The 15,159-nt window shown below is 41.8% G+C and overlaps 1 protein-coding gene across 2 annotated transcripts in view; it reads left to right on the plus strand.

Annotated features, from left to right (window-relative positions):
- Positions 1–428: 428 nt before the first annotated feature.
- Positions 429–15,159, plus strand: part of prkd2 (protein kinase D2) — a 43,377-nt gene continuing 28,646 nt past the window's right edge. For both annotated transcript variants that reach the window (XM_079674712.1, XM_079674713.1), the window contains exon 1: positions 429–1,700. In XM_079674712.1, coding sequence (XP_079530838.1) covers positions 1,374–1,700 — 327 coding nt within the window. In that variant the 5' untranslated portion in view covers positions 429–1,373. The remainder of the gene's footprint in view (positions 1,701–15,159) is intronic.

Consider the following 15,159-nt stretch of genomic DNA (forward strand, 5'->3'; position numbering starts at 1 on the left):
AGCATCCTAGCAAACATTTGCAGCTGTAAAGTTATTGAGTTTTCCCGTCAAACTCCGAAGGGTGCAGTTGCATGTGGTTCATCAGTGTTAATGAAATGGAAATGGTGAGAAGGTTTGCCAACAAGTTATTATTAATCTGCATGCTTTTAATGTAATACATTGATTAGTGTTGCGCACAGTCATTCTGGTGATTGAATTAACCCAGTATATCCTGGTGTGTGCTAAGTACCAGCTAAGTTCCCCATTTTACTGAAACTTGCAGTCAACTTGCATGAAAACAATTTCAGGGTTAAGTAAGTAGGTGTGGTCTCATTCTGCATAGGTGTGTCACTAAAATATGCAAAGAAAAATATGTGTTACAAACAAAGCCTAAATAAGGCTGGAAATCGAGTTTTACAGAGGGATAGAAAGAGGCTTATGCAGTAAAAAGAAGATGAGGAAGAAGTGGGAGGGTTTGCGAATTTCGAGCTTCCCCTCAGGCAGGATCTTTGCTGGCCTACACTCAGGGAGGGAGCAAACAAGACACACATTACCCCAAAGCAAGGAACGGGAAAGATAGACAGAGGAAAAGGGAGGCGGGAGAAACCAGGAGTCAAAGGGCGGGACTTTCTGGCTGGCCATTGGCTTCAGGCTGCGTCAGTCATTTCACTTCCTCCCTGGCTTTGGCAAGATCACAGATGCGAGAACAGGAGGGAGGGGGAGTGGGAGGTACCCTCACGCGGCTCATTCTCTGTGTGCTTTTTCACCAAAAAGACTGAACTGGGGCTGAAACTGAAACAGGGCAAGACTCGTAAAAGGAGTGCAGTCTCTTGCTCTCCTTCATTCTCACAGTTTCCTGTTTAAGGAGGCCATTTTGTAACTCAGCCTGAAGGAAAGGCACAACAAAGTTTGGCATTATTTTTGTTTCTCTTCTCTCCCACACCCGGGAGTTTCACAATCAAGCTTGGACTTTCTCCCCTGCAGAGCAGCTACTTTGGACGAGTAAGAGGGGAAGGAGGGAAGACGGGGGATGAGACCCTCACACACACTGCTCATGCCTGTCATGCAAGGACTATAACAGGAGTTTTATAACAAGAGCGCTCGGAAGAAGTGGCAGAAAGGAAAAAAAACAACTTCCTGGATAAGGGTTTCTTCCTTGATCCACTAGAAGGGAGCGGACACAGGACGCAGAGGAACCGGGACTCTGCTCAGTGTGTGTATGTGTATGTGTATGTATGTGTGTGTGTGTGTGTGTGTGTGTTTCTCCATGTGTCAGCGTGTGCATCCCTCTCTCATCCACTGAGACGGTTTCAAATGAGTGAGGGTTTCCTGGGAACTGTACACTGTACCTGGGCGTGTGTTTGTATGTAGAGCGCTTCAGGCATTGACACAGGATGGCTAACGCTAGCCCTTGTATGTCCTCGGGGGCCATGGCCCAGGTCTTCTTTCCTCCTGGGGGCTCCTCACCTCCAGGGTCTACCGTGATGCAGCCAGGGACCCCCATATCCATGCCCTCTTTGCCCGTTCAGGGGGGGTTTCCTATGACGGACCTGACAACAGTGCAGATTCCTGGGGGGGCTGTGATACCCCCTCTTCCTCCCACTCTTGCAGGGGTCTCCTTCATCATCCAGATCGGCCTGACCAGAGAATCTGTCCTGATGCCCCAGAGCTCTGACCTGGCCTATGTGAAACAGATGGCCTGCTCCATTGTTGACACCAAGGTAGGACAAGTGTACATGTGGGGGTTATTGCTTCTCCAGGTGGAAAGCTGTTTATTTTTAAAGCTGTCATAATACACACAGCGTGTTTGTCAGATGACCAGTTTAGGTTCTTTCTTTCTCTTTCAATCTCTGTTTCTGTGTCCCATTCTCCGAAAAAAAAAATTGGTCTCATAGGTAAATAAAGGGGTTGAAAATGCCAGCAAACAAAGTGTTCGAGCAGAAAGCGGTGCCAGACATTGACAGAATGTCACAGTTCTGCTCCGCCCTAATTACAGCAATTATAATTTTTCCCTCACTCAGTTGGAAAAATAACTTTGCCTTCAATTAGTCTTTGTTATGCCCTCACCAGCCCCACACACTGGCAGAGGGCTGTATGGGCTCAGTGTTTGAGAAAGTTTCATCTGGATGTTCATTCATGTGCTGTTCGTGAAACAGGAAACGTAGGTCCATAACACTTGCATTGAACACTTTTACCCAAATGCATGTCTCAACACGCAGCTGAACTAAAGCAAGCCAGTATCCAAGTGTTGAGGAGCACATTAACCTGCCATTAGTCAAACGGAGAAGTGTGAAGACATTAACTGAACAGTCATGAGCCAACGCGGGTCTAGTGGGATCTTTCATTTATATATATTTATATAATCCAAATGTGCTTTTTTCTGTCAGAAGACCTAAGTTCTTTCTTTGTGATGTGTCCTGAGTCTTCTTAAAATCTCCTCAGATGTCAGGAACATCACTTTAAATTGTAGCTTTGTATTGCCAAAGATGTCAAAGGACTGATAACCTCGCCTGAGGACAAGGCCATAAATCAGGCCTTACTATTTTTTCAGTCTGTCCAAACTATTTAAATGATGGTCCTTTTTTCAGTCCTTCTGGGAAGCACTCTTTTAATGCCTTGGTTTTACGTGTGTCTGTGGATGTTTATATGTATTTTACACTTACAATGTTTGACTTTTCTTACATGTATATCTTAACGATGTTGCTGTATTTAAAATGTTTTATTCAGCAATTTAACTTAAATGATGATCACAATAATTTGTTGAAATGTTTTGCTTTATTAAACTGCAAAACAAAACTTCAGAACCAACATATGCTAGAGTTGGGGAGGGGGGAGAAGTACTGACATCCTTTTTGCAACAGGAAGCATCAAGTGTTATGTAAAATATGGTCTTCACAGTATTTGAGAACCAACAGGACATAATCATTAAACTATATAGAGCAGCAAAGTTTCACCTTATTTATCTATAGAAGAAAACACATGCAGGATATAACGTAACGCTGTTGTAGTTGTTTGAGCAGGCCATGCATTTTGATCCTCCAATTACGCTTAAAGGTGTTCAGATTAGCAGATTTCCAGAGCCTACTAAGAGCAGCTTTGCAAAACCACACACAATTGCAAATCCTCTTGGAAATATTGTTAGCTGTCTCCAAACAGCTGACCCACTCTGCTAATCTGTTCCTGTGCACAACAGTCTTTGTTTTCCCTTCCTAAATAATTGGTTCTCTAGCTGTCATATACTTGGTTTGAATTAGGGAGGTAATTCAGCTGTACTGTGCATACCATTCTGGATAACTGCACTTAGAATGACAACAGTAGCTGTAGTCTGGCATGATTTCTAATTGTGTTTTCATACCATATGATATGGTTAAACGAGGTGTTGCGAACCACCTTCAAAATGTAAACAGCAATGTCTCTGTACAGCTCACTTGTGGCTTCATCTTCTCATCCTCTTTTTTCTGTTTACTCAAACAAACCCAAACTCTGCTGTGTGTTGTAAGAGAGGTTGTTGTTGGGACATTTAAAACGCTAATCCTCTATGCAATACACTAGAGTAACATGGGACCAAAACACAATTGGAAAGCTATTAAAATACTGGATGTTCTTTTTTTTGTCAGGGAAAGACTCAGATGCAAGGCAGGAAGTAGAAGGGTCAATCTGACATGCAGTAAGACCAGACCAATGGTGATTAATAAACTATTTAATGGGCAAATAGAACTGCCATACTCCCACAGCAGTTCTAACACGGTAACGACATTCTAGCCTTGACTTTCTGTGTTTTTAGACACAGAAAGGAATGTTGATGCCTCTGCAGATTTCTATATATATGTTGGATACTATTTTGTGGTTCCTGCTCCACAGCATCACATTTAGAAAAGACTCCCTTCTCAGCAAAAGAAGATAATAGGCCTTTTTTTCATGGTTTGGTCATATTTATACTTCTGTCTTTTCACCATCTTCAGTCCAACTGTGCAGTCAGGACGCTGTCACATTCACCAAACGCACACTACTGTATTTGACATTTGAGAGACTATAATACATTTTAAAAATATTTTTGGCTGAACTGTTGGAAATGATGCACTTGACATCTAAAATATTTGATATTTGAAAAATGTTCCTATCATGAAAGCATTCCGAATTTTAAGAGACAAACAGTTGTCACAACGCACACAGGTTGATTATTATTTATAACAACCAACAGGTGTATTAAAGTACTGATTGTGATAGTGTGAAGTCAATCTTTGCTTTATTTGCCTCTACCTGGTTTGTTTATTAGAGATGAGTAAGGTCTATCTATGGTAAGAGAATGGCACCACTGATTACATTGAATCTCTCTGTGTGGAGTCTGCATGCTCTCCCTGTGTTTCCTCCCATCCCAAAAGATATGAAAAACATTGATTAGGTACTCCTGCCATTGATTATAAACAAGGCTTTGATTCAACCAACAAAATGTGTCCATTGCTCCTTACTGGTAATGAAGTCCAAAGCAGATCGATATTCTTTCAATGAGGATTCAATCAATCAATCAACGTTTATTTATATAGCTCAATATCACACATTTTACATTTGTCTCAGTGGACTTTATAGTTTGTACAGAATATGAATACGACATCCTTAGAACCTCCTGGATTTATTTAGTGCGATAATAGTTAGTATCATAATATAATAAATTTTCAGTTAGTAAATGCAGAGTTTCTTCAAAGTTTGTTGTTTAAAACTTGTCGAAAAAGTGTTCAGACAACAATGGCTCTTTTTATTACAACTAATACATTGCTGGCTGTTTACAATTCAGAGTTGTTTTTGTTCAGTATGGCCTTTAGGGAATAGGTTAATGTTTCCAGAGCTATTTGTTTAATCCTTGTCTCCTTTTCCTGAGTACCTTTTTACTTTACTTTGAAAATCAAACAAAAGGGAAATCTGAAAAGCACCCCGATTCCTACAAAGAAAAAGACACTTTGATATTTCCCATACTTGTTTAAAGCAAAACAACACACACACACACACACACACACACACACACACACACACACACACACACACACACACACACACACACACACACACACACACACACACACACACACACACTGCAATCCCCTAAATCCCCTAATACAGAATTCCTGCCATGCTAGGAGCTCCAGCTTTAGGTGGGACATTTGGACAATGGACAGCTTGTCCTGGTTTGGCTAACTGAGTACGACACATGAGTTGGACTGTTTGTGTACGCATGAATGCCTACATTGGTGTGTTTAGAGGGGTATTGAAAGCAGTTTGGTACCCCGCACCCCCGCCCATCTTTCCCATCCCAGAAAGGGTGAGTCACCGGTTCTGTTTATTCACAGGCTGCCTCCTTGTGTTCCATTGACACGTTTTTCCATACACTTCTCATTGGAGGAGCACACACTCTCCTGGCTTCAACTTCCAACACTAATCCAGAGTTAAGGGGGAACAACACTTTAATTAAGAACAACAATATGTTATTTACAGCTCTTGTCAATTGTCTCCTGATCTCAACATTAACTAAGCCGTAAACACAAAACCCACCCTTAGTCAAAAACTGTTTCTAGATCCAGCAGTTTCCGCACCTTTCTAAAACAGGGCTTGGCTTTATACCTGGCTATAGTTCTTGCCAAAATCCCATTTAGCCGGCCCACCTTCAGTTGCCCCAACCCCCTCCTCCTCCTCCTCCCGATGGAACAAGAACTAATAGTGTGGCATGGAAACCAGCGGCCTGTGTCCATTCAACCATGCTCTGATGTACTTGCGCTTTTGTTGGACAGGCCTCACCGACCCCCTTCTTTCCCCACATTTACAAATGTTAAATGGTCTATAGCTTAAAAATAAGACTTCGATGTGACTCTTCGTTGTTATTTTCCAATACTATGAGTGATGATAATGTTGGAAAAAAATACAAATTTCAGTTTAACCGAATGTTTAACTTTCGTCTCGTTTTTCCTCAGTATTCTTTCCCTTTCCTTTCTCCTTTGTATTCCTCTCCTTTCTCTGTTCTTTGGTTTCTGGCATGTTACATTATATTTTTCCCTCTAACTGTCTTTGGGAACACTACCTCCAACTCTTTTACCTTTCCTCTCTAACTCCCCTTCAGATCCTATACTTCCTCTCCTTATCCGCTCATCTCCGGTCCCTTCTGCCTGCCTTATCATCGACTTCCTCTCAAGCTCTGCGTCCTCTTCCTCCTCGCATCCCACTTCCTGTTCATCCACTTTCGTCTCTTTGCACTCATCCACCTACTGTCCCTGCCTTCCCTATTAGCCATACCTTTTCATTAGGTCGATCACCCTCTTAAACACACTTCAAGTGAATGGCCTTTTTAAAATCCGAAAGTTTCACACTTCTGTCTTGTTGTACGTGGCAGGACAATACAGGAGGACGTATATTTTCCTACTCAGTGATGAATCACTCATTCTGTACTCAACTTGAATGATGAATTTTTCCCCGTGAATAGTAGAGAGGGATGCCAGATAAGCCAGGCTTTACCATTTAAAAAAAACACACACCGAGCTACAGAAGCGTAGAGTTTACATACTCTATGATCAGGTCTGGCTTTGTATTTCTCCTTAACATCGTTTGCAAAAAGGTGTGACACTGTCAGCTACGTTTTTTTCTTTCAACACTAACAACTTGTTGTATTTTATCATTAGCAAGGTGCACGTTGATTTTTTGTCAGTGGGTGTGTTAAAATGTATGTGTCAGCATGTGCAAACCTGCCGAGTTCTGGCAGTGTTTGCTGTCGTCACATTACTGGATACTAATCTGTGATGAGTTACAACACATTGCCAGCCAGTGAGCTGTGATGAATCCAGAATGGAAGCACAGGGAGAAATTCATTGCATTCAGTCTTCAACTTGCACCTACAATTTAGTTAATTTCTGTATTGTAACAAGGAATCAACAAGAATAAGTAACAAGGATCTCTCTCTGATTCTGTTGTATACATGAAAGAATATTCTTTGTTTTTAAGTTGTATGGTTTGAAACACAAAAAGATCAGCAACTGTATACACACACACACACACACACACACACACACACACACACACACACATACTCGCATACAGACACACTCACACAAACACAGCTGTTTATGAGAGCCATGCCCTGGCCATTGTTTCCACCTCCGCTTTGGAAGGGTCTGTTTCTTTATCTCTCTCCCCGGAGAAGCAGTTTGGCCCTGGGAATGGGATCAAACACACTACCTCCTGTTTACCTCACACTCGTGCAAATGTATTCTACACACACAAACACACACTCACACAGACATTGTAAAATAACGTAACAGTTGGCCCTGATTTCCAGATAAAGGCCCGTTGTGACAGACAAGCTCATATTGTTTGTATTAAAACAACAGTCAATAATCAGAAGCTGTCGTTGAGGACGCAGACTTAATTTTGTCTGACTTATTACAATCTACATCTACGATGCTGTTCACTGTACTGATCTAAAGTCACAGGGGTGGTTTGTCTTGCTGCATGGATTATTAAAAAAGCCTCTTGTATGGGTTGGAGCTACTGGACAAATACACTCTGCTTATCAGCCCAAACCTTTGTTGGTCGATGAATAAATGCCAGTCAATTAGCAAGACACTGGCAGATGGACATACAAGTGAAAGAACAAACCACACCTTTATCAGCCTGCTTGACATTTGATAATTGAGCAAAGATCACACAGTCACTGACCAAATGCAGCAGCTTTAGCCAAACGCAAAAATCTCACCAAAGTTATATCTGCAAAAACCTTACTGCAACAGGAAATTTTGTTTATTTTGATAAGGCTATACCCACACCCACAGCCACCTGTATCAGTTCTGCTTACCCATATATCTCTCTCACTGTGTGTGTGTCCCTTTCTTTGATACAATTTGCATGGTAGTGGAACAGCTTTGCATGGCTGACCGTGCCTGGTGTCTCCTCTGTTAGTGGCAAGCTGTGGGGGAAGCTTAGTCCGCACAAGGACATTTGATTATTAAAAGCGTACACTGCTGGCTGGAGTCAGGGATGTGGTGGAGGTGGAGTGAAAAATTGAACAAACTCTGGCCAAACTTATTTGGAAGATTACAAAAGTTAGTTATTACTCAAAATGTTTGTTGTAATTACAGACACGATCACGGTTTCTAGACTGACTTCCTGTTCACCGCTAAACTTTTTTCTATTCTTCTAAAGGGATCTATTTTAGTCACTCAAATGCATGGAGGGCACCTACCGTTTTGGTGCATATACTGTAGGTGTAGCAGTGCAAAGTACAAAGGGCTGGTGGGTGAAGGGGAATATAGATCAGATGGTGTAGTGATTATTAAATACACCCAGCTGTGCTAATCACAGTGATGCATGACAACACCAGCTCAACCAATGGAAAAATGCTTCTTTAGCAAACTGTGGTATGGTCTGGATGGTGCAGAGCGATACAATGTGACCACACAGCACCACAACATTTTCAGCAAAAGGCATATGGTGAGGGTTTACTTTGTGATTTCATGAATGTAAACACGTAGGAGGATTTTGTGCAATGGCGCTGCTCTCTGGCGTCTTGTACATTGCGAAAATTGTGAAGCCCATTGAGGCAACCTTTTAACAAAATTGATTTGACTTCACTTGGCCTTCTTTGCCCTACCATACACACAGTCCGAACCGTTTTACTGTGCAATGAAGGATGGTTACAGACATTTGGGATTTGTTGATTTTCAGATAAACATTTAAATTACATTGCACTTGGCCAACTCGAGAGTCAATCTAATCATTTGAAAGCTTGTGTGTGCCGAATCAGATTCTATCCTTGTAGCCAATGTTGCTGTGTTTCTGGAACACAACAATTGTTTATTTTATAAATGGGTACAATGTTTTTGAAATCAGTACAAATTAGGACTAAAGCTAGTCGAAGCAGAATGATCCTGTAAGGCCAACCTGTTTTCTTTGTTATTTATGTTTTTCTAGGGCTCATTCGGCCTCTTGGACCCCTGCATTCCTTCTCTTGTCCTGAGCAAAGGAGACCTTATGATTCTAATCTGGCGATTAGCATCGGTAAAAACGGTTTTGTGCTGTAATCCAATTGGAGGCCGCAGAGTTGAGCGGCATTTAGTGGCATGTGGAGAGTTTGTACCAGTTGGAGAGAATTTCTCCTCATGTCATAGAAACAGGCAGAAACACAGGGCTCTTTGAGAGGAGGGGGAGCACTGGAGATCAAGGGTAGATAAACTAATATTTTCATTACACAGAGAGAGACTGTTAGTGGGGCCTTCTTGATAGTAGCTACTTACAGTGGGGCAAAAAAGTATTTAGTCAGCCACCAATTGTGCAAGTTCTCCCACTTAAAAAGATGAGAGAGGCCTGTAATTTTCATCCTAGGTACACTTCAACTATGAGAGATAGAATGGGGGGAAAGAAGCCAGGAAATCACATTGTAGGATTTTTAATGAATTAATTGGTAAATTCCTCGGTAAAATAAGTATTTGGTCACCTACAAACAAACAAGATTTCTGGCTCTCACAGACCTGTAACTTCTTCTTTAAGAGCCTCCTCTGTCCTCCACTTGTTAACTGTATTAATGGCACTTGTTTGAACTCGTTATCAGTATAAAAGATACCTGTCCATAACCTCAAACAGTCACACTCCAAACTCCACTATGGCCAAGACCAAAGAGCTGTCAAAGGACAACAGAAACAAAATTGTAGACCTGCACCAGGCTGGGAAGACTGAATCTGCAATAGGTAAGCAGCTTGGTGTGAAGAAATCAACTGTGGGAGCAATTATTAGAAAATGGAAGACATACAAGACCACTGATAATCTCCCTCGATCTGGGGCTCCACGCAAGATCTCACCCCGTGGGGTCAAAATGATCACAAGAATGGTGAGCAAAAATCCCAGAACCACACGGGGGGACCTAGTCAATGACCTGCAGAGAGCTGGGACCAAAGTAACAAAGGCTACCATCAGTAACACACTACGCCTCCAGGGACTCAAATCCTGCAGTGCCAGACGTGTCCCCCTGCTTAAGCCAGTACATGTCCAGGCCCATCTGAAGTTTGCTAGAGAGCATTTAGATGATCCAGAAGAGGATTGGGAGAATGTCATATGGTCAGATGAAACCAAAATATAACTTTTTGGTAAAAACTCAACTAGACATGTTTGGAGGAGAAAGAATGCTGAGTTGCATCCAAAGAACACCATACCTACTGTGAAACATGGGGGTGGAAACATTGCTTTGGGGCTGTTTTTCTGCAAAGGGACCAGGACGACTGATAGAAAATAAAAAATCTTTGGAGGGAGTTGAAAGTCTGTGTTGCCCAGCGACAGCCCCAAAACATCACTGCTCTAGAGGAGATCTATGGGCTCAGAACAGTCTCATAATACACACATGCACACAGAAGGATTCACACTTGTATTTCATGATCCACAAAAGGATTCACACTTGTATTTCCGGATCCACACTTGCGTTTTTCAATGCACACACAAATGTGTTCCGTTTCATATACATGTATATAAAATCCAAACACAGAAAAAAGTTTTACATATGTATTTTTGATCCACACATATTTGTTTTCCGTTTAAAACCTCTGAACCTGCAAACACAAACCGCTTTCTGTGCACGGATCGCTGTACATTCGTGTCTGGGTTTTTTGAGACTCCCCTGACGGTCAGCCGATTCGTACTTGTAATTTTTTCTATCTAGCCAATCAGATGTCTCCTCAATTCTAAGCCAATCCCATGAGCGCGCCCCCACGAGGGTACATATCCAGGACACCTCCACTCTCAGTACATTGCCACTTCCCGAACAGGAAATGCACGTAAATACAAGCCTTTATATTATTAAGGTACAGCGCCACTTTCCAAACCATTGATGAATATAAATATAATATGTGTGTACACAAAAATGGCAGGCAAAACCGTTTTAAATGTGTGTTTCCTGTATGGCGAATACAGTTGCTTCATTTATGTCTGTATGAAGTTTTTGTGAGTGTGGAGAGAGCAGCTACAGGTTAGCTTAGCCCAGTGGTTCTCAAACTTTTTCTGTCAGGCCCCCCATTTGGAGAAAAAAAAATGTCGGGCCCCCCCAACACAAATAGTCAGGCTCAGTGGCCAACACAAATAGTCGGGGTGCTGTGGGGTAGCTTGACGTTTCATAGAGGGTGCTCAAACATTTAGGGTTTCCCATTAATGTACCGGTCGCCACAGTTGAATTTGAAACTACAACAATCCCCACGCATATACACAGTGTACCCACGGCTGTTACAATTAAGGCTTGATAATCAGCTCACGGCATAGGTGTAAGAAGGGGTAAAGTGCTATTTTTATAGGTGGTGTGTGGACCTCACACCACCTAGACCGGGGGGTCCGGGGGCATGCTCAACACCCATTTGAAACAGAACTGTAAACAGATTTACTTTTTCTTTATGGATATTTTACAAATCACCCTTTTAAACTTTGTTATTTTTTTACTGTCATATAGTATTTCATACCTGTTTTTAATTTAATCTCTTATTTTTTTATAACTATAATGATCATATAAAGGTGTGCCTCGGAAATAATTGTTTACATTAATGGTGACCAAAACGTTTGAGACCCACTGAGATAACACTGAGAGAGTCCTTTAGCTCACTGAGTCTCTCAGTCTGACAGGAGAGGACTCTCCTCCACCTTGTTGTTGAAAAAACTCCTTATATCCGTTAGCGTAGCTCGCTAGCACCAGAAGCTAACAACAACGATCTCCGGTACCGGTGCGCTCTCTCTCTCTCGCTCGTGCACGCACACAAAATGGCTCGTTCCACACACACACAGAGCTGAGCTTTAATGAAACACAGAGACCCAGACGTAATAGTACTGTACTGTATCATATTATTTTCGAATAAATAATTTTTCTATAACCATTTTTCCTCCTGGTCTCTCGCGCCCCCCCTGTCATGCCTCTGCGCCCCCCAGGGGGGGCCCGCCCCCCACTTTGAGAACCACTGGCTTAGCCTAATCGATCAGTGCACTTCGAACCCAGTGCTAGACAGTGAACTGTCAATGGGGGGGAGCCCCGCCGGTCATTATCGGCCGATATTCACTCTAAATAGTTTGATCGGTTCTCTCTATAAAGGCCGATCAGGAGAGCTGTATCTGATCGATATGGGCATAAACGCGAGTGAAGTGTAACCGGACGCGAGAGAGAGATCAGATCAGCTGCTGGGTCTGACGGAGACACGCAGCTCTGCATAATCAACTGATGCTCCGCCCTCTGTTTAGCAAGCTGACCGGACAGCGCAAAATGCGTATATGAAGTGTCATGAACGCAATAAATCATACCCTCGTGGGGGCGCGCTCATGTGATTGGCTTAGACTGGAGGAAACAACTGATTGGCTATAGATGAAAGAAATTACAAGTAGGAATCGGGTGACCGTCAGGGGAGACTCAAAAAACCCACACACAAATGCACAGCGATCCGGTTTGTGTTTGTAGGTGCAGCGGTTTTAAACGGAAAACAAATATGTGTGGATCAAAAATACATATGTACAACTTTTTTCTGTGTTCTGTGGATTTGATTTACGTGTATATGAAACGGAACACATTTGTGTGTGCATTGAAAAACACAAGTGTGGATCCGGAAATACAAGTGTGAATCCTTTTGCGGATCATGAAATACAAGTGTGAATCCTTCTGTGTGCATGTGTGTATTATGAGACTGTTCTGAGCCCATAGAGATCTGCATGGAGGAATGGGCCAAAATACCAGCAACAGTGTGTGATAACCCTGTGAAGACTTATAGAAACCGTTTGACCTCTGTCATTGCCAACAAAGGGTATATAACAAAGTATTGAGATGAACTTTTGTTATTGCCCAAATTCACCATAATTTGCAAATAAATTCTTTAAAGATCAGACAATGTGATTTTCTGGATTTTTTATTTTTCTCATTTTGTCTCACATAGTTGAATTGTACCTAGGATGAAAATTACAGGCCTCTCTCATATTTTTAAGTGGGAGAACTTGCATAATTGGTGGCTGACTAAATACGTTTTTGCCCCACTGTACGTTACATTTCACTTGTTAGATGCTTTTATCCAAAGCGACTTACACACATTCAGTACTGCGGGCAATCCCCACAGGAGCAATTTGGGGTGAAGTGTCTTGCCCAGGGACACAACGAAATGCTGACTGCAGTAGGACTCGAACTTGCTATCCTCTGATTCGAAGATCAGCGCACTAAACCACTGAGCCACTGCTACTGTTGATATACCTGAAAAGAAATGTAATTTTAAGTGCCCAGATGTTTTTAAATTCACACTTTTGGTTCTTTATTGTGAAATGAAGTGAGAAAGGATCCTGATTTTAATTTAGAAGATAATTACAATAATTACAAGAGAGGCCGATATTTCAGCTAAATCTCCTAGAAAAACAAGAGCAGTTACATCAGGGCATGAAACTATTGGCTGCTATAATGTCAGGTGTTTGAAGTGTGTGTGTGTGTGTGTGTGTGTGTGTGAGCGCGTGTTCTTGGGAAGACCTCAGACAATCGGCTCAGTGTAAGGGTTAACTGGGTGGGTTGGGATGGTCTTGGGCAGTTCTGCAGTGTGTGTTAGAGTGGCCTAGACACATGGTGAGGTGTCTGCATACAGGGGACGCTCAGTTATGAGGGGAAATGGGTAAACCACAGTCTTACCTCAGTAGGTAAACACATGACATCAATAATGAAGCCTGAGGCCTGTACTACGAAGCCGGATTTTCACTTAGCGAGCTAACTTCAGGGTAAACTCTGGGTTTCCGGTCCTACGACGCTGGTTCACTTCTTACCGGGGTAGATCTCCATGGTAACTTATGCTAAACGGCAGGTTTGGTTCGGGGATAAGAGATCAAGTCAGTGAAAGCACCGCCTGCTGACCAATCAGAGCTCAGTGTGCAGATTTTAAAGCTATCAAGTCATATTACAGGATAAAGGAAATACAGAAAACCTGCCGTTGCAGGAAAGACGGCCGGCAAAAATCAACTGACTGTGTGAACGTGAAAATTAATAGAATATCACCTCCCATCTTCAGAGCAATCTGACTAATATAACATTAGCATTAAGAAAGCTTATTTAAATATCTGCCACAACATAAGTAACCGGATCAAAGTAACATTATGTACAGTCCGCGATACTGTGAGTACAGACATCGATGTGTCCCATTATCATTCATATCACATCATATCACATCATAATGTATCATATATTTCCTTATCTGAGTCAGCTTCTTGAGCCGTATCTGGCCGTGCAACACTCACAGTGTCACATACTGTATGCAGAAGTATTATTTTAAGCAACACATTAAGTTGACGAAACACTCGAGTCAAATGTAATTAAAGTCAGATCGTGTCTTAGACGGGGCAGAGATATCATAAAACTGTAACCTCTTAAGCCCCAAGCCTGTTTTTCAGGTTTCAGGCTCGAAAATGACATTCCCAGAACAAATGACCATATCTTCCCTTTTAAAGGGGTTAAATTAATAATCTTTTTTCTCAAAGTAATGATAAACCTGTGAGTTGGATGTAGAAAAGTCAGAATCAATATAAATGTTTTTTATTTTGAAGAAAATTCAGATTGAACATGGTAAAAAATTGTAAATGATAGTATCCGTCCAAAGAAGATGTTGTACTTATAGTGAAAACTAACCTTGGATGATGGGTTAGTAGACTAAAAGCTTTAGGAATCCAAAGGAGAACATATAATAAGTACCCTGTATCAAGATTGATGCAAAACAAGTTAAATTTGACCTTTTTAGACAGATTTAGCAAAAGAAAACTCTTCTGGGGCCATTTGGGTAGATTTTCCTTATCTCTGGCCCCCCTTCTTCGATTTTGACATGTGACATCTCTTTCTGATCGTTAGAGCCAATAGAATCGAAGGGAAATCGTCCCGCACACACTCATGTTAAAAAAAGATGGCGTCTTCGCGCATTCAATGAAGCTACAGAGCGTAGGAATGGCCTGCTCTACTTTTTTGAAACGGAATTGCAGTTTTATTGCTTATAGATTATCAGAACATTTCAAAGGGGACACAGCCACATTGGATATTAACCTATGGATTAACTACATCATCGTTGTTATCGTTTTAATTCCATTGAAGACCAGTTTAGACCAGACAAAGACGAAGGTAAGCCATGTTAGCGTTGTGGGCTACCTAGCGCCACTTGTTTTGATGTACGTTTTTGTTGATAA

The sequence above is a fragment of the Notothenia rossii genome (genome assembly GCF_949606895.1).
Source record: "Notothenia rossii genome assembly, chromosome: 4".
Classification (NCBI taxonomy): domain Eukaryota; kingdom Metazoa; phylum Chordata; class Actinopteri; order Perciformes; family Nototheniidae; genus Notothenia; species Notothenia rossii.